Genomic DNA, 22,792 nt, shown 5'->3' on the forward strand with positions numbered 1-22,792 from the left:
ATCTTACAGAAGCTATAATATGCATACAAACTTAGCATATCGAAAGGCACAGATTTAATTTATTGCTTCACTTTAATGTGTTAAATGCAACACTCATTTAGAGAAGATTTGGTCTGGCACTAAACATAGTTTTTTATTTTTATTGTTTTATTGTTTTCTTCATGCTTACGTTATGGGTTTAGGGATATAACCTTTAGGCTCAGTGTCCATGAGAGATCCTTCCTCTACCACATCTCATGTCAAAGCAGTGAACTAATCCCACAGAGGGGAAGCTTGTGTTGGAAAACAATTGATAGCTAGACAAAATGAGGCCAAGCACGGCACAGGGTCAGTGGAGTCACCTGTGGTTAAGACAGCTGCTTATGTCACCCCAGTGAAGATCAGCTGATCAAGGAGTGACTGAGTGGCAAGGATAGCGCAATGCTGATGTCATCCTTGGACGATTTCGTATGCGATATTCACACATGACTTTGTACTCTCATATGCATAGCTTTAATTACAACACTAATGTGTGAAAGATGTATGTTTAAGGTATTGAAAAAGCCTTATATACATATATAGACAGCCATGGAAAATAAGATGAGATGGCCAAATCCATGAAAGTATTCTCTTGTGGGTAAAGGTTTAATGTATGGTAAATTTTAACCACTCAAGATTAAGTTATTCATTTTGAAATTTTTTGTCTTTTGAAAAACAGATTCATAGCAAACATTAGTCATTAACTAGTCTATGGTAGACGTTACATGTGTACATGTCAATGGCAGCTTTAATTTTGAAACAGTTCATTGGTATGTATCAAAAGTGCTGTTTACAATAGCATCAAAAACAACTGACAGTAAAGTCAAAAGTCACAGCAGCAGAAAGGCACTTGTAAAGAGCATGGCAAGGCAAAGCTACACCCTAAGTACTTCCTTTAGCTAAACACGAAGGTTTAAGCTGTTTGCTCCAGCTCCTCATTCACTTTAAGTACCTCTAAAACCCCTTGTCAGGATGACTTAAGTAATGATTGATTTTTGGGGAGTTAAAACTGTATATATATATATATATATATATATATATATGTATATATATATATATATATATATATATATATATATTCAAAATTGTAGAGAAGTACCCAAGGTTTCCAGAGAAACAGGACATCCTGTAAAATTATGAATTTTCTCTCTTTCTCTCTCTCTCTCTCTCTCTCTCTCTCTCTCTCTCTCTCTCTCTCTCTGTATATATATATATGTGTGTGTGTGTGTGTGTGTGTGTGTGTGTGTGTGTGTGTGAGAGAGAGAGAGAGAGAGAGATAGAGAGAAAATGTGTGAATTATGTATATTTATTTCAGATTTAGCTCCTAAAAGATCCTGGTCAAGGTTATAATGCTATCAGTTAACATCTTCAGCATAAAATATACAGTCTTGCTTCTTCCATGACTGGTGCTTCTTTTTAGTTCTGCAGTTAGTCGTCGTCTTCTCTTCGGCATCTCAGAGCTGGTCACCCAGGCTCCAGGTGCTTTGCTCCTGGGTCCTTGTGTCCATCCAGGAAGCTGTGGAAATGGGAGAGGGTGGTTGATTCAGCTTTCTGCCAGCAGCCATTCACTTTGACATGCACTGTGGGGGAGATTTAGAGAAGAAATTCCAGAGTGCCCTGTAATGGTGCTACAATGGAGGTGGCCAGCAGCTGGAGGGCAGTATTTTTGTGCTGACCCCTTCTGTTCTGTTCTTCTAGCATGCTTTGTGCCAGCATGTGCTGTTAAAAATAAAATAGATCACCTGAATTGATGGCATTTGTCTTTAGCAGCCAGTCATTCATAATAATGTAATCAAGATCACTTATATAAGAGTGCATTGAGAGGATTCTAAACCAAACCTAGCCTTCTTCAAAGATTCTTAAATCAGAGAAGCCCTGCCTGGGAATTCTCTCTCTCTTTGTCTGTGTGTGTGTGTGTGTGTGTGTGTGTGTGTGTGTGTGTGTGTGTGTGTGTGTGTGTTAGGTTGATGGATTGATGTGGGAGAAGTGGATTGGCTTGGGAAGTACATGCCCCATTTAAGCATGAATATTCTACCACCTACACAACTAGCCACTCAATTAGACTGCACCATTTTATGCACCACATCTCATAATGCTTACAGAACTTAATGTCTGGAGATTATTACGATAATAGTAGCCTGAAATCTGCTTCTGTTTAAATGCAGCATTTGTTGTGGGACATCGAGAAAGCCATCTTAAAACAACTGCATCAAAAATAATTACAGTCAGCTTCTTCTAAACTTCTTTTTTACAACTTCCCACCATTATTTTATTTTACATGATTATGTTAAATACTGGTATATTTTTGCTTTCATATCTTATGAAATTATAACATTATGCTTGTCACTTCAAAAGAAAAAAATCTTCCATATTCAGTCAAATTTATTATAAAAATCACAGCACACGGCACCCCCCCCCCCCACACACACAAATATTAACATGTATAAGGCAGGTTATGATAGCAGGGATAATATGGAAAATTGCTGCTCCTACCATGTTTATGACTACAAGTTCAAAGAGGACAGAGGATAGTTGCCATACAAAACACACTGCAACAGAGAGAAGATTAATAACAAAGTTTCAAAACTTCTCACACATGTGGTTAGCCTGAAATAATGGACAGAGAATGTAGAGAATGCCACTTTCATTTAATTAAAAGAAAACCCAAAGTTCTATAGAATTTGTATACCTGGTGCTTTGTTTATCCTTCTGTTTATAAACAGAAAATTTTGCGACAATCAATTTTGTTTGCATGTTGTAAACAATTGATGTCATCCACCTGTGAAAAACAGCATGCTTTTCCTCATGCCACAATGGGGAAAAGATACACATTTACATATAATGTATTTACTCAGATGTGTCACACTGTGACTATACTAACCAAAGAAAAAGCTTAATTGACAGCTAAAAGAATAGACAGCTTGGGAAAACACAAAACAAGTGAATCTGGCAGCACAAGACAGCAGAGAGCAAGGCAAAGTGTCTGATATCACTGTGGCTACTACCCAGCATGCCACACAGAGGAAGCACTTGGGAGAAACTGCAGCCATGACAACAGCTGAAGGACAGGCAAAGCAGTTAGTGAAAGAACTGACACTGGGTGCTACATCAGCATGCAGCAGCATCGCCTTTTGACCTTGCTGGTCTTTTTGCTACCTGTGGCTGGTGGGTTGCTCAAAGCGCCCTCTGAATCCTGCCGTGGGGTGGTGTTGTTGGTGTTGCGGTTCTGGTGCAGGCCAACAGATGAGTGGTGATATGAAGCAGCACAGGGGCTGGGGTCTTCTTCACCCTCACCGATAACGACAAGCTCAGCCCGAATGGAGCCCTTGGAGCTCTGGTGGTCATTGTCAGTGGGCTGATAGCCCATGAAGATCATGGTGACTGGCTCATCTGAGGGTAGAGTGTTTAGGATCATGGGCTTGGAGTTGTCACTGCAGGATGAGGGAGGCCAGTTGGTCATATCAGGGTCCACACACAGAGCTCCCCTTTGTGTGTCTCTGAGGTCATAACATGGCCCACATCCATGTCTTGGACCTGCTCGATACATCTCATGACCATGGCTGTTCCCATTGTTGATGTGATAAAACTGGGTCTCTCCATCATAAGGTTGGAACATATGAGCAGGTCCATGAAGCTCCTGTCCTGGATACTGCACACCTCTGTCTCTTCTCAATTCAGGCCATGTAGTCTTATCCACCACACAAGGCTCAGGACAGCCACTGGTGTGGTGACTAGCGTGGTGTATGTGAGGCATGCTGTGGACCAGTGAGCAGCTGTAGTTCATTGGGGATGAAGGCTCACTACTGTGTCCCTGGGGCCTCTTTTTCATCTTGGTTGCCTGCTTGAGGAGATCCTCCACCTCCCTGGCACTGAGCTCAGCCACTCCATTGCCACTACGCTGGCTGGCATCAGAGCGGAGTGCAAACACTGACTTGCGACCGTCATCGTACACCTTGATACCCCTCTGCTGAAGCTCTTGAGGGGACACAGTTGAGAAGGAGAGGACATGGGATTGGCCCGTGCGCAGGTCCTTCTGCACATTGATCTCCATGGCAAACAAGGCTGTGTGAGAAAGAGAGACAATGCAAAGATTGACAGGAAGAGAAAGCGATGTCTCTACATAATGAGGTCCAACCTCTTCAAAAAACAAGTTGCAGATATACACTTTTCTAGTATAACTTCTGATATAATCTCTGATGCAACTGAATCCATCAGCAAATTAATCAACTGAACCATTGATCATCCATTTATAATTCAGTTTTCACCAGGTTTGTGTTGGTCAGTTTGGGCTCCTGAATCTGGGGTTGGTTGTTTCTTCAGGTTTAAAGATGTATATAACTTTCCCATTTCTGGATTTCCTGTGTAAACAGGTGCTGTCTCTGTTTTAATAAAAAAAAATAAATAAAAATAAAGAAAAAGTTGACAAAAAAAAACATTTGACAACCCCACCCCAAAGTTGAGCAATATAGCTAACAGTAGGCTTATTTCAAAAGGCACCACTTAAACAGATGCCTAATTTTGCGATCGTGTTCCCTTACCTGAATTAAAATTTGCATTTGCTGCCTGGAAGGAGACATAATTTTGAATTTTCTGTTAAATTGTGAACAAATATGGCATGTTTTAATTAAGATACCACTGATTTGTCTGTATCTTTTAATACCATGATTTAACACTACTCATCTTTATATGAAGAGTACTCAAATCTTTATCTTTCATTCAACTCTATTCTGTTCAAAAAACAGAACTGCTTTTTGGAAATTATTTCAAGCGAAATTGCATTGTTAGAAACTATATTTCAGAATGCAACATGCAGAAATGTAATCATTGACTACCTTAATTATTTCCTCTGTTGACTTCTCAATGGATTTCAGCCTCTTTAGAATTAGACCTTCATTTGTAGAGATGTTAAGCTCTTCTTGCTCCAGAGCCTCTATTTCTTTCTCTATCCTACAGGACACAGAAGACCATTGGTCATGTGACAAATTTGCTGTTGGATGGCTATGTGGCTGGCTCCATGCATCTCACAATTCCGTGTGGCACAGCAGCTGGGTTCTGGTAAAGCAGGAGGGCACACTAGGATGCCAGTAAGTCAGCCGGTTGGCATTGCTTCTCTCAAATGTCCCTGGCATTTACTAAAACTGTGATGGTGGCAATGTCCCAAAAAACTAGCAACAGCTAGTGGGTCACTAGCATGAGGTTGTCTGCAAGATGACAAACATAATCTGAGTAAATATTTGATGGTGTACGAGTTCACTCTCACCAGATTGAGACATTCGTGCCGTGGACTTCACCGTCTTATCATCTATCGCAGCAATTTCACAAATTCATCACAAATGAGACAAACACCAGTATTTGTCAGCTCTGGTACTCAAAACTACAGTACAGTACATTCCCAAATATAGACCAGATGACTAATAGGTCTTTGCACCTCTCTTGCCTCATACTTCATTCTTATTCGCTGACATGAAACCATGACTACCTATAATACAGTGGTCTCCAAATGCCTTCATCAGCAACAGACTGCTGTTCAGAATGCCATTAATGGCTTTACATTTATTTGCCTAAGACGATTTCCCATTATTGCTTTATTAGAATATCTTTGTAAATAAGATGAGTTGGGATGAATTGTCATTGCATATGAGGATATTTGATTCTATTAGGGACCATACCTTTGGAGTCTTATTTTGTAGTGTTAGAAGAATATATATCACAAGTAATTCGAGTGAATTAATGCTTTTGCCATTTGGTGTGGTGAAGCCACATTCCTAATAAATCTCCATTTCAAATGCCAGAAACACACAGTATCATTATGTGTCTTCATGTGTTTATTCAGAAAAACGTTTTGAATAATTATATCACATTGGTGTAACTCCTACTTCTGACACAGTGGTAGCCAAGATAATGGATTTATTGAAATGCAAAATAAAGTCAATAAAACCTGATACAAAGCATTGTTGGCATAATTCTTTGGTAAAGCACAGACAATGTGTTTTTAAGCAGGGCCTAGTGAGAAGCTACAGATCAGGAACCAATCTCTCAGTATTCACACTATTAAAAAGGTTGTGCTCTGCCTGATTATAAGCAATGGGAAAACAATTTTAATAATAAGATTTGGTTTGAAAAACAGCAAACCTATCCTTAAAAGTTGGGAATAATGTAACTGTGATCAGTAGGACACTAGAGTTCATTTGCACTACTGCCCTCACTTCCTGCCACAACAGGAAGAAGACAAAGTCAATATATACCTGGCACCAACAAACTGAAAATGTTAGTTTTAACATTAACATGTCATGTGTGACCAAACCAAAACTGTAATGACACAACAGTTCATGACCTGCACTCAAGACTGATATACTTTTTATTATTTCTAAATAGCTTCAAAACAATTTTGCTTAAATCGGTCAAAAGATATTACAGCAAAAAGCTCTGGTTGAGAAAGTTCACATACCGATGAATATTGCTCTGCAGTAGTTTGGTCTGTTGGACCACCTCCTGAGCTTTCTGGACCTCCTGGACATTAGCAGATCTCGTGTCACCCATGAGCCAAAGGTCCCTCATGGACTTTTTCTGTTTGACAGAAAGGTATATTGTCTTGCATCCTCAATGAATTATACAATAGTCTCTATTTCTGCCTAAATTCCAACCATGCAGCCTTCTACAAAGACATTACACATCTGCCATTCAGTAAAAGACAGAAGGTACCTTGAGGTGTTGAAGTTTTAGCTTCTCCCTGTCAATCTCTTGTCGCTTCAAAGCAATATCCTCCTGGATTCTTCTCTTACTCTACAGACAAATATAAAAAATAGTTAAATGACAAACAGATCCTTAAAGGAAAGGTTTAGCAATCTGTTAGTCCACCTCTGTTCTTACCATCAGTGTTCTTGAGTTGTTACTTACAAAGCTACCTTATCAGAGTAATAGAAATATATTTGTCCAATATTAAATATTAAATTCTTTATTTGTATGTATGCATAACTCCCCAACCCACAGATTTTCAGAGTATACACATACTAAGTTTAAATATAAAAACACTTCATACTCAGTATATTTTCTTTATAATAATAAAAGCTGAGTGAGTAATGTGAGTAATTTAAATGACAACTGACCCTGCTCCCATATTGACTGACTAAATTAGTACTTATTGTTTATTACACTGATGTTGTTTAACAAACTCTAGAACTTATTGTTTATTATACTGTTTATTGCTTGAGAGACCTTATGTATTTTGTACATCTAGGCATCAGCAGTGATCCCTGTATTTCTACAGTATTCTAGATCATTTGTATATATCATTTGTATATTGCATATAACCTTCTATACCGTCTCGGATGTATTCTATGAGTAAATGACAAAGTACTTTTGTAAGTCGCTCTGGATAAGAGCATCTGCTAAATTCCGTAAATGTAAATGTAATGTAAATGTAATGTTACCGTAATGGCTTGAAGCCGCACTTTTACCAGCTCTGTCTCTTCCATGCTGACTCTGGAAACAAAAAAGCAAAGTCATATCTAGGCACATTTAAAAGTTTACAGCAGCTATTTACTTCCTCTGTACCATGTATCCTGTCCGTTCAGACTGATGGCTGCAAAGTGACCATGCATAGGTCAGGCTCCATGAGTGGAAACTGATATGGATCCACAACGGCAACTGTTCATAGATCACTGACCTCATGCCATTTCCTTCGTCAATGCTACACCAGGAATAGCACCAGTGATAGCAGTGACGCTTAGAATTCCCCAGAATAATCCGCCTGACAGGATTTGCTAGCCTGACTTAGATTGGGTGACTTCCAGGCTCTGTTGGGTTTCGCTGACAACCAGGTCTGGTCTGAGGCAAGAGCTCATCATTCATTCGCAGCCATTCATTATGCACGCTTTCAACACTCACACATTCATCATTCACTCTTTCATAATTTAACCTTTCATAGGGGCATTCTGTTACAATAAACCACCACTGACCCGAGGACCGGAAGCTTTATGCATCAAACATATTTCTATATAAAGAAGTTATTTCATATCATGACAGATAGATAACTAGACATGCAGTATTTCAATATTTTGCATGTTCCAAGTTCCAAGTTGTAATTCTGTTAATAAGTCTGCTATTACATCAGTGCTAAATCCTAAAAACAAGTATGAGCAGTTTCTCAGAAAAACTACACTGGAGTGGCACTGTGTTGTTCCAACAGGGGGCGCAATGGCCAATCATCTCCTCTTTCTTTTTTCCTTGAAATGCAAGGCGGACTCCAGCCATCCTGTCTCTGTCCACACCACCCTTATCGTTTAACAAGTGGCTTGACCCTGCAATTCAGCTACCCGCATAACAGCAGAAGGCCCTGTTTCTCCCAAAAGTCACCATACTGCATGAACCACTCCTTGTCTAAATACATTCATATGTGACTAACATTATAAAAGGAATAAAAGTGTTCTATGGAATATATGCATGGCTTAACCTGCCTTAACAAACATACAAAGGTCTTCTTAAAGGCAAGTGTCGTTTCATTAATCAGTTGATCTGCCTGTCTTGCTAAAGTACAACCAGATCAGTGATTGCATAACACCACAGAAAGGAATTAAAGCACCTAGCATACTGGACCATGAAGTCTGTTGACATGTAAAGTTTGGAATACATGGATGATCCTCGCTATCACTAGGCCACGCTTTATCAAAACCAATGTGATTGTCTTTGTCAGTGTTTGCAAGTGCAAGCTTGATGTCAGTACTTACACTATGTGTGTTCCTCATGGAAGGAAATAAATACACCAAATAACTATGAGTGCATGATCCAATTGGAAAGCAGGCAGCATTCCCAGTCAGGCCTGGTCTTCTAGCTGCATCCAGATTAAAGCAAGGCTCCCATGTCAGCTTTTTAACAGCACACAAAGTGTCAAATCTGCCACGGTGGCCACAGGGCTGGAGGTATTAGGAGGCTAAACCCTTGTGTTTCCTGCATTCCTGAAGGCCCAAACTGCATCTAAAAATAGCAGGCCACCCAGCGCTATGGTGGGGAAACCACCATACTGTGACCCTGTCTCCTTCCCTGCTGAGGTCTGCCATCAGGTGATGTCATCTCCACAACCAGATTTATTGACACACCATTTGAAATGGACATGAAGATTGAAGTGACCATTCTGTAGAAGCCTGAAATAATTCTCTGTTTTTGTGAAACCAGGGCTTGAACCTCCACGGTCATTATCATTTAAAAGAGGCAGAAAAAGCAATAACACATAACGATGCCTACATTTTTTAATGATGCCTATTTAATTCATAACACAATAAAATTTATTTCTGTGACAATCGGAAATAACACGGAAACCAGTATTCCACCCTATGGTTCAACAGAGCAACATGAGCGCCAGAAGAAAGATGGCATCTGAGAGCCTTTTTTTTTTTTTCTAAATCGCGCTAATCTGATCAGCAGTGCCTTAAGTGTCAAATCTCCTGCGGCATCTGTTCAATGTCACAATAAAATAACGGTGCAAATACCCGCTAGTGCACAGCAATTGTGATGAGCACAAAGTTACTATTATCTGCTAAATTACTTACACAGTGTCCTAGTGGATTATTATTAAATGCGCCAACATAATTAATGTGATGACCCATACAATTTGTTTATGCCGAATGGTGTAATAAACATAGGAAATTCACCAGTTAGAATGATTGCTAAGTGTCTTCATCTGTTTTACATGTCAAACTGTTTTACAAGTTTTTTTTTTTTTTTTTTTTTTTTTTTTTTTTTTTTAGCAAAAAGAACATCAAAACGTTGCACAGCAAATCACAGTGTAAACAAAGTGAAAACACATTTTGATACTGCGATTAAAGGTAAATGAATCGCTGAAAGCCAAGGTCAGGTCACTTAAAAAATATACAGATGCAATGTTCCATTAATTGTTTTTCATAACTTTAGCACTGGAGCACAAATGTCATGCAGGAAAATATACAGCTACTCTCTTGCGTATTAATGATATTAGATCGCACATTTTAACAGATTTACACTTCTGGTGAGAACGTCAACTCTTGTTTCTGCAATTGTCCGTGTCATTTAATCTTCTGGATCATGGCGCGCCGTGAGAGGGTCCAAGAACCTCAAACGGGGAACACCCGCAGAGAGACTTCCCCACACTTAAAAGATTATCTGAGAAGGGGTTGTCGCCACTTGTTTGATCAAAATAATATGTACACATATAACAACATAATGCTCACTCCGTTGGCTAGGCTATTGCAAACAGCCTGTATAATAAAGTACCTTTTACCATAGCATGCATTTTATGTATAAAAGTAGGTACTCTTACCAGTTCTGTGGAAGAATCGAACGGAAGGAACCTGCCAGGCGTTAATTCGGTTAAGAGCTCGTCTGAGACAGCGCAACTGCTATTTCAACGGGGAGCGAAGGTGAAGTGGGCTGGCGATTCAGCGATGAGCGACAATCTCGCACTTCACCAATGAGAAGAGCGTGCGTTCACAGGACAACGCGCTCTCGGTCTGAAAACTAACACAACTATAAGAGGGTCACGCTCACCCAGCTGCATATAAGAACTGTTACGTTTTGTTGTGCATTTTCAAAAATAATAACACTGTGCACAGCTTATTCAACCACGGCACTGACAATGAGGGCGGCATGTAGCCTATCGATATCCACCTCTTAATGGCAGTGATCTGGTCCAAAAGATTTAGACTAAGCCCACATCAGTTCTGTTATTATGGTAACACTATTACCATTGCAGAAGACATAATTGCTGTATAATTTTGCTTACAAGTAACTGTTCTAAAGCAGTCCTCAAGCGTATTCAGACTATACAGGCTATACTTTAGAGAACAACTTTCTGCGATTAAATGATATTTTGTTTTCTCCCGGCGCCTGCTGCTCAGTGACATCGCCTGATAGTTTGACCGCAGCAGCCCAGCTACACCACACAATGACGTCACGCGCCCAGTATGCTGTTTTCCGCTGAAGGGAAAAGCGGACACAATCATCCGGACACGCGGCAGTTCGCGGAGTCCAGTGAAGTTTCGGCCGTTTCCACAAACACCCCTGTGTTTATTTACACGGCTGGTGAAAATGAAGCCCGCGTTAGTGCGGGACATTTCGACTCCAGGCTCTAATGAAGGAAATATGTTGCCGTCACATCTTCACCGGCCTCCACAGAGTAAGGATTTTACAACAGTATTACTGTATACGAATGAGTGGGAAGAAGGTATAGCTTGAGATATGGTGTTGATTTGAATCATTTTACATGGGACGTTCTTTCTTGCGATTACATAAATTACATAAAACTTCATATTTTCAGTGTAAGTCTAGAAACATACATTTATCAGGATCTACTGAAGACTATGGATTCTTCTAGACCCACGTTTGTGTATTCAGTATGTAATAATAAACTTTTATCCGACTACCGAATGCCCGGTTGTGTACGTCTGTCACACATCCTGTTCTTCTCCATCAAATAACACAAAAGATGCCCATATAAACCTATGAAACTGGCCACCTCCATGACTGACCTCATCTCCAAGATTGACAGCTAAGGTCAGCGTAGGCATTAAAAGCATACTCTTAATACTTTTACACAAAAAAGAACGTGGGAATGAACAGTAGACAGGCAACCCGTGTTATGTTTTTATATATTTTTTTTAATACCTTGGTATACATTTATTGTGTAAATAGATAAGGATTTGTTTTTGTTGATGGTTTGGAAAGTAAAGATTAACGTAAAGACAACTCTAATGTGCCCCACCTGGGTTTCCTCCTGCTGTGAAGGCTACCCTACAATATCTGGTACTCTCTGATCAGCCCCAGCTATTTGAAATTATTGAAAGGATAGCACCTTGAGATGTAACATCTCATTTCAAAGGGGGTCCATCTGATCACCCACACTGAGCTAGTATACCTGGGCCCTCACAGTGGTCCATCTGCTGTCAGAATATTATTAGGGTGGACATTGTAGGGACCTGGTTTCTGTTGAGTACTACAGCAACACCTTCAACCCACAGCATGCCATTTCACTTCCACTGACCCCACCATGATGGAATTCATGAAGTATATTGAGCTATTGTGGTAGGTGGATACACTGGTTTTCATGTCTGAGAAACAAATCATTGGGTCTGGGAAACATCAGGAAGCTATTTTTGCTATAGGCATTAAAACCATCTGATTTTAGGTCAGTGGGGCCCTCTGTTACACCACACCTCTGCTGAGGAGAAAGTTTACAGCTCCTTTTTGGAGCTCTTCCAGATACAGTTCTGCCAAGGCTCAAAAAAAAAAATGTAGAAATGAAAAGCCAAAATTAAGAAGCTTGAGGTGACTGGTGCACTAAACAAGGTGATAACTGAAAATGTCACAGACTAAGGAATACTTGTTCATTCACCCGGAGTCATAATGGGATGAACTGCCTGAACGTTAACTGCTCCTAACACTTCCAAGGTTGCTGCATGAATACATCACTCTTGCATGGGCCTTCATTCATAGGGACATTCGAAAACATGCTGTGGTGATAAATGCCAATATCAAAGCCATGTTCTATCAGGTACACCTTCTGCCAGAAGACAGTCCTTTACTTTGTTCTGTGTGGTGTAACCTGGAGCAGGACATACATCCAATGGACAAACTAAAAGATCTGCTTGCTTCTGGTGGATTTGTGATCCACCAGTGAGCCTGCAATGTGCCCATTATACTTAGCCATCTTTACCCAGAGGCTCGCTTTGGTAATGCTGAGTTATAGCTGCTCTGATGTCCAAGATTCAACCCTGGGTCTCAACTGACGATGCCTCTCTGACACTATAGGCTACATATAATAGAGAGCAATTCTGTCAAAGCAAACTCACCATTACAGTTGGGGCCTAGAGAGTAGCAAAAGAAGTGCTTACATTGTTATTTGTCGAAGTTGAACTCATTCTCATTTCCAAACCACTGGGATATGTCTCATCAGACATTGAAGATGTAGACCCTGTCACTTCAAGTCATCTGCTCCTTGGGCAGCTGAGTAGTACTTTGCAAACCGTAATCTACCCAAATTTAGAACTCCTCTGCAGATGGTGATGGAGACAAAACCAGATTCTACTTACCCAGCCTGCAAGTACAGCAGAAATGGCAACAAGTGACAGAGGACATTGCTGAAGGGGTGGTGGTTACAGTGGTCAACTGTCATGTACAAATAGCACTGTGGTCTACTGGGCACCTGACCAAGTTGTTGCCAAGATGGACATATGAGGATAGTGGCGCTTCAAGTAAAAGAGTCTACACCATGCCTGTGGCCATACTGGTGAGGTTCCCAGGCTTCCAAAAGAAGCTGAGTCTGGATCTTGACCTAGTTACCTTCATATGAGACACATTTGCCCTGCTGTTATAAAGACCGCTAGGTAGCATCGTGTTCTACGAGTGCTTAGAGAAAATGGCATTAGTTCAGTGAGTAGTAGTATTATGTTATCTGTGAAGCCCAATGCATGAGTTTATCTTTCTTTCATGTTGTGCAGTTCTTATTTACTGTCTTTGCCTTGTTACCTTCCTTAGTGGAGATATGTGTGTGTTAACATTGTTGTTAGCAATATACTATAATGTTGGTAGTTATTGTACTCTGCATCATAACATTATGTGTTTATATGCTAATTTTAGTATTCTATGTATTTGATAGTGTTTGTTACTGACTACTTTCTCCCTTTTGTCACACACACACACACACACACACACACACACACACACACACACACACACACACACACACACACACCTATCCAATTCTATATTTTTATTTCTGTAAACCGAATGCTTAAATAATTAACTTGGTTACACTTTATGGAGTATTCTATATTAATCTGTGGTCTAATTAATGGCTGTGCTGTATCGAAGACGATGCTTCAGTAAAGCTGTTTACTATGCACTCCAACTCCTGTCTCTTGCATTCTGATCGACGTTCCACAGCGGGTGAAAGTCCTCCTAAGCAACTAAACAGTTCCTCCCCCGCACTTTCCTCTGTAATTCAGTGACAATACACCTTCATTTCTTCTGAAGATACAGTGAAACACTGAAGTTCAAGGTATCATACCAGACAAAACCAGCACTTATAGACTTAAATATATTAATATAATTCAAATAATGCTGTGTTTTAGGATTAAATGCTACACAAGTACAACAGAGTTTATTAAAACAAGACCATATGGTAAAAAGGATATAAATAAATCAATATATTATTAGAACATATCCTTGTAATAAAATTAATTGCAATATGAGGATGAGGAAGTAATATTTTAGACCCACAGTATGTGACTAAAATAGTGAGATGCTTGTGTGATGTTATGAAAACCTTATGGTTCTGTCAGCCCTTTGAAATGTGGCTAATGATGATTGGAGCAGCTCCACTGAACTCTGAATTCATACTGACCCATCGTCTCCTTGTGCTCCTGCATTTTGGCACAGTATTATAATCCATTCAAGCAACCAAATGCTGTCATCCTTTGATAAGTACCAGCACATGAGCTCATGGCAGTTTGTTGCTCATTGTGTTTTTGGTATCCATTAGAGTACTTAATCCACTTTAGTGTCGTAATCACACAAGGCCCTCCATGTTGTCACATCCCCAGGGTCTGCTGATCAGATGAGAGGGTGTGTATTAAAACCTAATGTAGTCTCACACTCCACTAAAGGCACACAGGCTGGGAACAAGTGTTATTGGAGGAAATACAGAATGCTTCATTGGTGAATGAAAAGGTTAGAAAATGTCTGTCTATCTATCTATCTATCTATCTATCTATCTATCTATCTATCTATCTATCTATCTATCTATCTATCTATCTATCTATCTATCTATCTATCTATCTATCTATCTATCTATCTATCTATCAGCTTTGTGTTGATCCCTTAATGTTTGTCTAGTTAAGATTTTTGACTTGTCAATCTCTTAAGTGTCAGATTTTATGGCCTGGCACAGGAATTTGAGGGGTGTGTGTGATACAACCTCAGTGTCTGGTTCTCTCAATAAACCCTAGGAGCTTTCGAGCTTTCTTTTCAACTTACACAACACATCTGTGAGACATTTAACTGGAAAGATATTGTACAATATGTGTATTTAATTTTATTTTAAAGCAAAAAACATTTTGAGAAAACCTTTTTTACCTGTTAGACATGATATTGTTATGCAATCTCTTCTTAGATTATAATAATTCCTCTTGGAGTCTACACCTCAGTTCACACTCTGTACTATGTTGATGCTATCGCCATGGACACAACATTCTAGCAGTCTGTCATTAGCTTGCCCCTCTCAGTGATCCACTCTCTGATGGATTGATTCTGGCAAATTAGCTCCTGGCCTTGTTGGCAAGCAAAAACACCACACAGACCACACAGGAGATGTAGCCATTCTTTACTCCCCATTCTTTTGCTGTGTACCTGTTGCTGATCTGCTGAAATGTTCACCTCGGATTTCTGTTTCACTCATTCACATAACTGCATAATTTTTAATATATGAATAATGAATTTTTCTACGCTTAAAGACTGTTCAGGGTTGATTTACCAAAAATAGATAGAAAATGGTTCTAAAATATTTTATTTTAAATTATTATTATTATTATTATTATTATTATTATTATTATTTGACATTTCTTTTCAATATCTGGCAACAGATGGCGCTGCAGCTCACTGTGGCTCCATTTAAGGATTGAAGACATTTTTCCCCGTATAGTCCTGTCCTCATTTACTCGCCAGTGAGAATACGATGGATTCTTGTTAGGTTATGTATCTGGCTCATCTTTAGTGACTACGTCACGAAAATGTGTTTTTGAATGTTTAGTAGGTCTACCGCAGAGAGACAAACAAGCGTAGACAATGGTATAATGCTGTTTGCGCCTTTAGATGAAGAATCAGATCATTACGGGTGCTGTCACCGTGCCCCGAAGTAGCAACCACTACGTGATTTAATTTTTCTTATGCTTTGTATTAATCACAAATCACTTATTTGTGTTTTTATGTGAAAATGGAATATTCTGACTTCATCTGCAGAAAACGGTGTAAGAAATAATACACTTGCGTTCATGCACAACGTAGCTGCACTCAGACAGTACAGACAGTACAGACATATACGAGCCCGCGCGCGTATACACTGGCGCACACAGCAAGACCAAAACGCGTGTCATGTACAAAATCTCGTGCGCGCAAATTCAAGTTCATATGTTAATTACATCATGGCTAAAGCGTTAAATAATGCACAGGCCTATGCCTGCTTATTTAAAGCTCAGTCTGCAACAAGCAGGCAACAGTCTGTTCCAAGCTGTGCTCACAATCTGATCGTTGTGTAGAACGGCACCGTGCTCCAGTTGCTGCCGCGGCATGGTTGCCATGGTGAATTTCTACTCGGGCAACGGTGGACTGCGTGTTCTCTAGTGCCCTCCACAGTGCATCAAGCAGCTAACTATGAAAATGCTCAGAGAGAAAAAAAATCCGCCTGCGAAGAAAATGCTGTTGGAAGAAGGCTTTTCTTTAATCGCGTTTTTTTCCCCTTCCTTTTGTGTGACCGATTTTCAAAGCTTTCGCTCTCATCTCGCGAATGTATCTTCTTCATAAGGAAAATCACTGTTGAAATACAAGATTGAAATTAATTTCAGAAAGGACTTGAATCATTTTCAGTTTTATACTCCCTGTTTTACATGCAGGGGGTCTCATGTCAGATGCTTAGCAGGCGATATATTGATTTACATCCAGAATAGTCCTATTAAATGTCACCAGACTTTGGTGTAAAGCTTCCGTTCTTCTGATGAGATTCAGGACTGTGGGAGGGTGCATGGGTGTTTCAGCTCAATGGTCAGTGTTGAGAACTGTCTAACTATGGATGTCACAGTACACTTCTAATAGATTTCCTAAACAGAATAGCTGACAAACAGCCAGAAGTGAATTCTTCCTGACATATGAAAGCGAGGGCAACACCCCAATTCAGAAGTGCACATGGTACACCTGATACATGCATGCGTGCATAAACTTTTTATCATGTCCTGTCAGGCTGTTCTTAATGGGTGCCACATTTGAGTGAGTTACAGTGGATTCAATACAGTAGTATTACAACTGGCAGTAGTATTACAATAGTAATACAGTAGTATTACAATGAGTTCTTTCTCATTGGGTTCGCACAGTCCCTGGCAGCTTAGTGTCCCTTTGGCCTCAGAACCCTCCCAGGACCCTCTATATGGATGAATATGTAAATATCATACCACATAGTGAACCTGCTGTTCACATGAATTCGGCTACATAGATTTGGAAGCTATGTTAGACAATTATTTCAATAGTTTTATAAATTTAGTTCTAGCCCAATTTTAGCACTGAATGCAGCACTGAAAAATCTACCAAGCCACAATATGTTTGTTATATCAAACAAAAACATTCAAAATCATCCTCATTCTATAATATATGCTCAAATTATGAGAAGAACTGGAGAACTGAGACTCTACTAAGCCTTGCTTGTTTGAACAGCTGGCTTCCGCAGTGACTGGTGTGTCGCTTCCAATATTCTCACATGTTCCATCCACGGCACCTTTGCCACTTTGCGTCCCCCCTTTAAAGTGTACCTTCATGCTCCAGGGCCCCTGAGGCCAAACTGCAGCCCTCTCCGTGCCAGCCACAAAAGCAGCTGAAGAACTGGCTTTTGCCAGAGGGACATTTCCAGGAGTTGTACGACTCCTGCCTTATGTCTTCCAGGATGGTCAGTGTCAAGATTTGTTTTTATCCCTTCCAGGTTGTAAGGGACAGTAATCTGACAATTATTACATTTCAATAGCAGACATCCAGTTAATTTGGTGTGTTACAAAGGTTCAGCATACAAGTAGAAACATGCTATATGACGTGGGGTATGAAATAATTAACCAAAGTGCCTCTGATGTAGTGTGAAGTCTCCCTTTTTCAATTACTAACTCACAATTACACATAATGCTGCATATCAGCTCATGCTGTGTATGTTACAAAACATAAAACCACTGAGAAGGTCAAGATCGTGATTAGTCCGTGACTGGAAAACCAGACTGTAATCGCAATGAAAGCACTGAAGGCTGATTTTTCTGTATGTATATTTGTTACATAACCACTGTGTTTTTCTGAATGAGCATTTTTCTGAGCCTGGGGAAGGTGGGGACCAGTACCAGAATATGGACTCTCATATGGCTCATGGCACATGTATATTTTGCAAATTCAGGTAGTGCATGTACACATCAGGCAGTGCATGCATAGTTCAGGTAGTGTATGCACAAGTCAGGTAATGCATGCACAGGTTATGTAGTTCAGCCAATCAGACACAGCCAAGCAGACACACGGGAAGGTGAAGCAGGCCATCAAATGCTGTGCTAAAAACATTGCAAAGATCCACAGCAAAGTAAAGTTAAAGATAAAAGAAAAGTGGATAATAATAAACTGTCCTCTGAGCTGAGGACACAGCTCAGTCTACAATGAGTCCTTAACCCCCGGAAGCCATCCACCTTCTTGAAGATTTAACTTAATGTACTTGAATAGTGATGATGGTCAACCTCATTATGGACTTGTCTGGTCCAGGGACGCACACAGCAGATGAAGTGACAGAACCTGGACAGCCACTGAGAGGTGCAGTGCCACTCACTGTAACATAGAGTCCTGAAATGGTGCAGGGCACCGTGAAGAGGCTGCAAACAGCAGCAGAACAACAAACAGCACTAGAGCTCAAACACACAGAGCAGCAGTGCCCTGTGCAATGCAGCTCTATATGAGCATCACTCTGTATGCAGCTCTGCAGTATAATAGAGTTGTACAGCCATCTAACAACCCCTGATATCTAGCAAAATCAGAACCACATAGCAAGCCTTTTAACAAGGGAACACGTCAAACAATACTCCACCAATTTTCTTCTTTCTAATCTCCTTATATAACTACAGATGTGGATGTCATTCATATATAAATAGAATATGTATATACTGATAGCATCATCTATAGAAGGATAACAGCCATATGACAGCCTAATTCAGAGGTCAGGGAGTATGATGTGTTGCCGCAGTTTCACATCTTTTATCTTTTATGCTCCCAGGCATGTGCTAAGCCTTTAGCAAGACATAGCAACACGCTCTTCCCTAGTGCCTCCTTGGGAATAATGGCCCCTGACACCCTATCATTTGCTTCCTTTTGTGTTCAGCAGTGCTTGTCTCACTCTTAAAGGCTTTTCCTAATGAGAATCCAAATTGGCTAATTGTTCAGAGCTTGGATCAATAGCAGGTGAGATCAGCACAGCAATTTTCTATATCAAAAGGGACATCCTTTGAAACATGCTTGTTACTGGGAGGGTATAAAAGATGCATTCTCAAATGAATTTTTGAGTTTCTCTTTTGGCTCCAAGATGCACACATTCATACAGACAGACGCACATTCTAAAACAAAAAGGGAGAAAAACAACAACAACAAAAAACAAAACAACACAAAAAAACAAAAACGCATCAATTGGAAACAATCTCCTTCTAGCCAGCAACTGCGCTGGAGTTGCCATGGCAACCTAGCAGGGATGGCAAACTTGCAGCATTTTGCCTCTGATTTTGTGGCTGGTGGCAGTTACATAGAACAGCAGCCATCGTGCAGTGTTTCCCATGAACGCATGTGCGCAGATTCGTCCCATGCCATGTTATTGTTTGTGACCCCTGTCCCAACTCTACTCTCCTGTGGGAACTATGCTTTCCATGGGTCTAGTTAACACCATGCTTTCCATGGGTCTTGTTAACACATCAATGATGACCACCTTTACTTCATCTGGCCTCAAAGAAACTGTAGACAATCAGCCAGCCATTTTTGTGGTGCTGTGACCTAGGGCTTGCTGTGCTCTCTAAGCACTGACCATATTTCAGATAAATAATGCAGCATTTCTCTCGTTAGGAGATATCCCTGCCCTCTTGCTTGCTGTCATTGCCAGTCATTTCTGTGCTGCTTCAGCCCCCGAAGGGTACCCCAGTGTCTTCTGCAGGCACATCAGATTGAGACCTTGACTTACAGCCATGGAGATGGACTTCTTATCATCTTCTTTTACCCCTGTGGTTGATTTGGGGCAGGGCTGTATCTGTTAGATGAAACAGCCAGGTGACATGTTCAGAATGCTCTGTTGACTCTATATGAACTGAAACTGCAAAAGCAGAGATTCATGAGACAGTGTTATTCTTATATAAAAGATTACACCTACAGTATGGTTGGTTCATGAATAAAATGAGAGGGAGCGAGAGAGCGAGAGAGAATTTCCTTTAGTCTTGAGCATGAAAGTCATGGTCAGATTTCGAAAGTATCTGTGTGCTTCAGCACTGCGTGTATGGGTGTCATGTTCTGGTTGAAAGGAGAGGGCTCCTGCTGATAATGCCCAGAACAATCCACACAGGAGGTGGCTTCTGTTCCAATTTTAAGCGCAGACAGAGGACAACTCTTTCAGCACTAGCAAGGGAAGTAATACGAATGGCAGCCCTTCAAAGTGAGTCGTACATGGGAGCCATCTGTCATCTTCTTTCAAAATATATCACAGTGGTTCAACAAATTGATAGCAGTTATATAATACAGTAAAAAAAAAATTTTTTTTTAGAAAGAGAGAATTTCAATATCAGATTGGCTAATGATGTGTTTGAGTGCAAACAAGGTACCCAGTAATACTGTAAGATTTAGTTTATGCTGATTGGAGATATCGTTTAGGCTGGTGTAAGTACTCAGTTGGATAAGCATGGACTGATCAGTGGCGCCTTGCTCACAATGTGGTAATCTAGGGATACAGTGCAGTCTGGACCCATGCAACTGTTGTCAGTTCACATATTCAGTGAAACTGGTACACCTTCCAGAAAGCAGCACTGGGCTGTGATGGAGCTCAGCCATCAGAGAACTTTGAGTTAGTGGCCATGGGTTTGATTCCAGGTGCTACAAACCAGTGCATATACTACCAGCTCCCACCAGTGTGGTCTTGACCACAGAGCTTAACTGCAAGTTTCTACATGTAATTGGTTCCCTAAATGTTTAGGCTATATTGTGCTTGAGATACGTGTGTTTGTTGCTGGGAAACTTCGGTATGCTTTGACTTCATGTTGTAACTGATTATGCATGTTTCTGATTATGCATAATTGAAAAGGCTTTCAGCATTGCATGATTGTTTACTGTATATTCACTGGTGTGAAGTGTAATCTCAGGGTGAACAATATATTTGCCATCCACTTTTTTTTAGAAATATCTGCCATCCACTTGCACTCACTGGCCTCAAATTAAGTATAAGTACACATGCATGCATTTTAGTAGGTGCACCGATCTTACATGTGCATTTTGCAGGCAGCAGAGACACCAATTTATTAGAGACACCTTGTAGGTGCACAGTTAGAAAGTATAGTCAAACTGTTCCTCTGCAAAATATGTCAGTTAACCTGTACTCAATTTCTGACCACAGGACCTCTGCTGATTAAGTGTTATTTGGGTGGTGGACCATCTCATCATAACACTGACATGGTAGTGACCAGGCTGCTGACACTGAGCTGGTATACATTCATCAACCTCAGCAGTGTCACATCACAGCCCACATCACTGTCCCTGCCAGGTTGAGACTTGTCCACCATCGGTGGTCCTGTGGTCAGAAACTGATCACCATTGAAGGGCTGAAGGTTGGCTTAATCACGTTGTGCCTGGTGGCAGGTTGGCGGTACACTGTAACTGTACACCTAGAAGGGTTGTCTTATAAAGTGGCCTCAGCGGTGTAAACATTAAGCTCAGTGTGGTCGGTAATTGTACATTACTTGGTGTAACCTACAGCCTGTCACTTCCTGAAGCAATAATGAGGGAGGAAATTGAGCTGGTGCTTCCCCTTGCTGAGCCAAAGGAAAGACCAGAGTGTTCTTCACAACAGTTCATCTATGATGTTGTTTTACAGAAACCAGAGGACTTGTCAGCACTGGTCTAGTAAAACTTCTGAAGCAGTGAGCTTTGTAATGTATGACCAAATTACATGTTTGCATCCTCTACATCTTCAGAAGCACCTTGCTTGTACAGCTGATGTTCTGTCCCACACATCCCATTTCTCTGAAAACTTTGTGTACTGCACTACAATTATTACTACCTCTACACGTTTAGAAACAGTACACTGCAGTTACTCCCTGGAATGTTCTTCAGATATATATATATATATATATATATATATATATATATATATATATATATATATATGTGTGTGTGCGTGTGTGTGTGTGTGTGTGCATCTGTTGCCAAAACCCATTAAACATTTTCACAGCAGAAAAAAACAGTAAGCTAGTGCTCAGTCTGCCAATATTAGTAACAGATGCCTTTAAACAAAATTGCACCAATTTCACTAAAAAGCCATGTAACGATAGCAGACAGTTTTTGCTGCAAACCTTTGAAACACATTAGTTGGGTACATTAGTTGATGGCAAGCATATTACCACTGTCGTCCTTTGAAGTCTGGTCAATGTTTATTTTTAAAAAATAAACGGCCCTATTACAAGATCAGTGCCAAAGGGCCTCAACCACACACTGACCAGACCTAAAGGGTTGATTATGCCTGCCTCAGCTTAGCTTTATTATAAGCTTGAAATGACCTTGGCACGAAACTACAAATTACTCAGCGTCGCCCACAGCATCATCTTTAGTGAGTTACCTCTACTTATTCTAACTGGCAAGCTTTTTTCCTTACCTCGATCTGATTTTGTGTTGCATTTGCTTTGCTTTCTCTTATTGCCAGTCTTTTTATTCTCTAGTTGTTTATCCTCTTCCTCTTTCCTTATGCTTGCTCAGTCTGTTCTTCTGCACTTTTCGCTGCAATTCATCTGTT

The 22,792-nt window shown here is 40.3% G+C and overlaps 1 protein-coding gene across 4 annotated transcripts; it reads right to left on the reverse strand.

Moving 5' to 3' along the window:
- Positions 1 to 1,162: 1,162 nt before the first annotated feature.
- On the reverse strand, positions 1,163 to 7,586 carry palmda (palmdelphin a). Of its 4 annotated transcripts, XR_014117938.1 has the most exons (9): positions 7,449 to 7,586; positions 6,721 to 6,801; positions 6,467 to 6,585; positions 4,851 to 4,965; positions 4,557 to 4,581; positions 4,284 to 4,397; positions 3,175 to 4,080; positions 2,512 to 2,820; positions 1,163 to 1,534 (listed from the first exon to the last, which is right to left on the reverse strand). XR_014117938.1 is itself a non-coding variant. In XM_081700377.1 (8 exons), exons 1-8 carry the CDS (start codon positions 7,491 to 7,493, stop codon positions 1,473 to 1,475), a joined length of 1,494 nt encoding a protein of 497 aa, XP_081556503.1. In that variant the 5' UTR covers positions 7,494 to 7,586; the 3' UTR covers positions 1,163 to 1,472. The 4 variants fall into 4 exon arrangements, 1 of the variants encoding a protein (XP_081556503.1); XR_014117940.1 differs by having other exon boundaries at positions 2,512 to 4,080; XR_014117939.1 differs by having other exon boundaries at positions 2,512 to 4,080; positions 4,557 to 4,608.
- Between the last annotated feature and the right edge of the window lie 15,206 nt (positions 7,587 to 22,792).

Source organism: Electrophorus electricus, chromosome 17 (genome assembly GCF_041902795.1).
Source record: "Electrophorus electricus isolate QZ-2024a chromosome 17, ASM4190279v1, whole genome shotgun sequence".
NCBI lineage: Eukaryota > Metazoa > Chordata > Actinopteri > Gymnotiformes > Gymnotidae > Electrophorus > Electrophorus electricus.

What these genes read in the sequence shown, in the direction of transcription:
- palmda (XM_081700377.1), bottom strand. Translation starts at nt 7,493, where the DNA reads ATGGAAGAGACAGAGCTGGTAAAAGTGCGGCTTCAAGCCATTACG. An exon ending in AAATGCAAATTTTAATTCAG is followed by an intron (nt 4,398 to 4,556) that starts GTAAGGGAACAC and finishes TTATTAAAACAG; the next exon opens with AGACAGCACCTGTTTACACA. An exon ending in GAGCAACCCACCAGCCACAG is followed by an intron (nt 1,535 to 3,174) that starts GTAGCAAAAAGA and finishes CCATTTCCACAG; the next exon opens with CTTCCTGGATGGACACAAGG.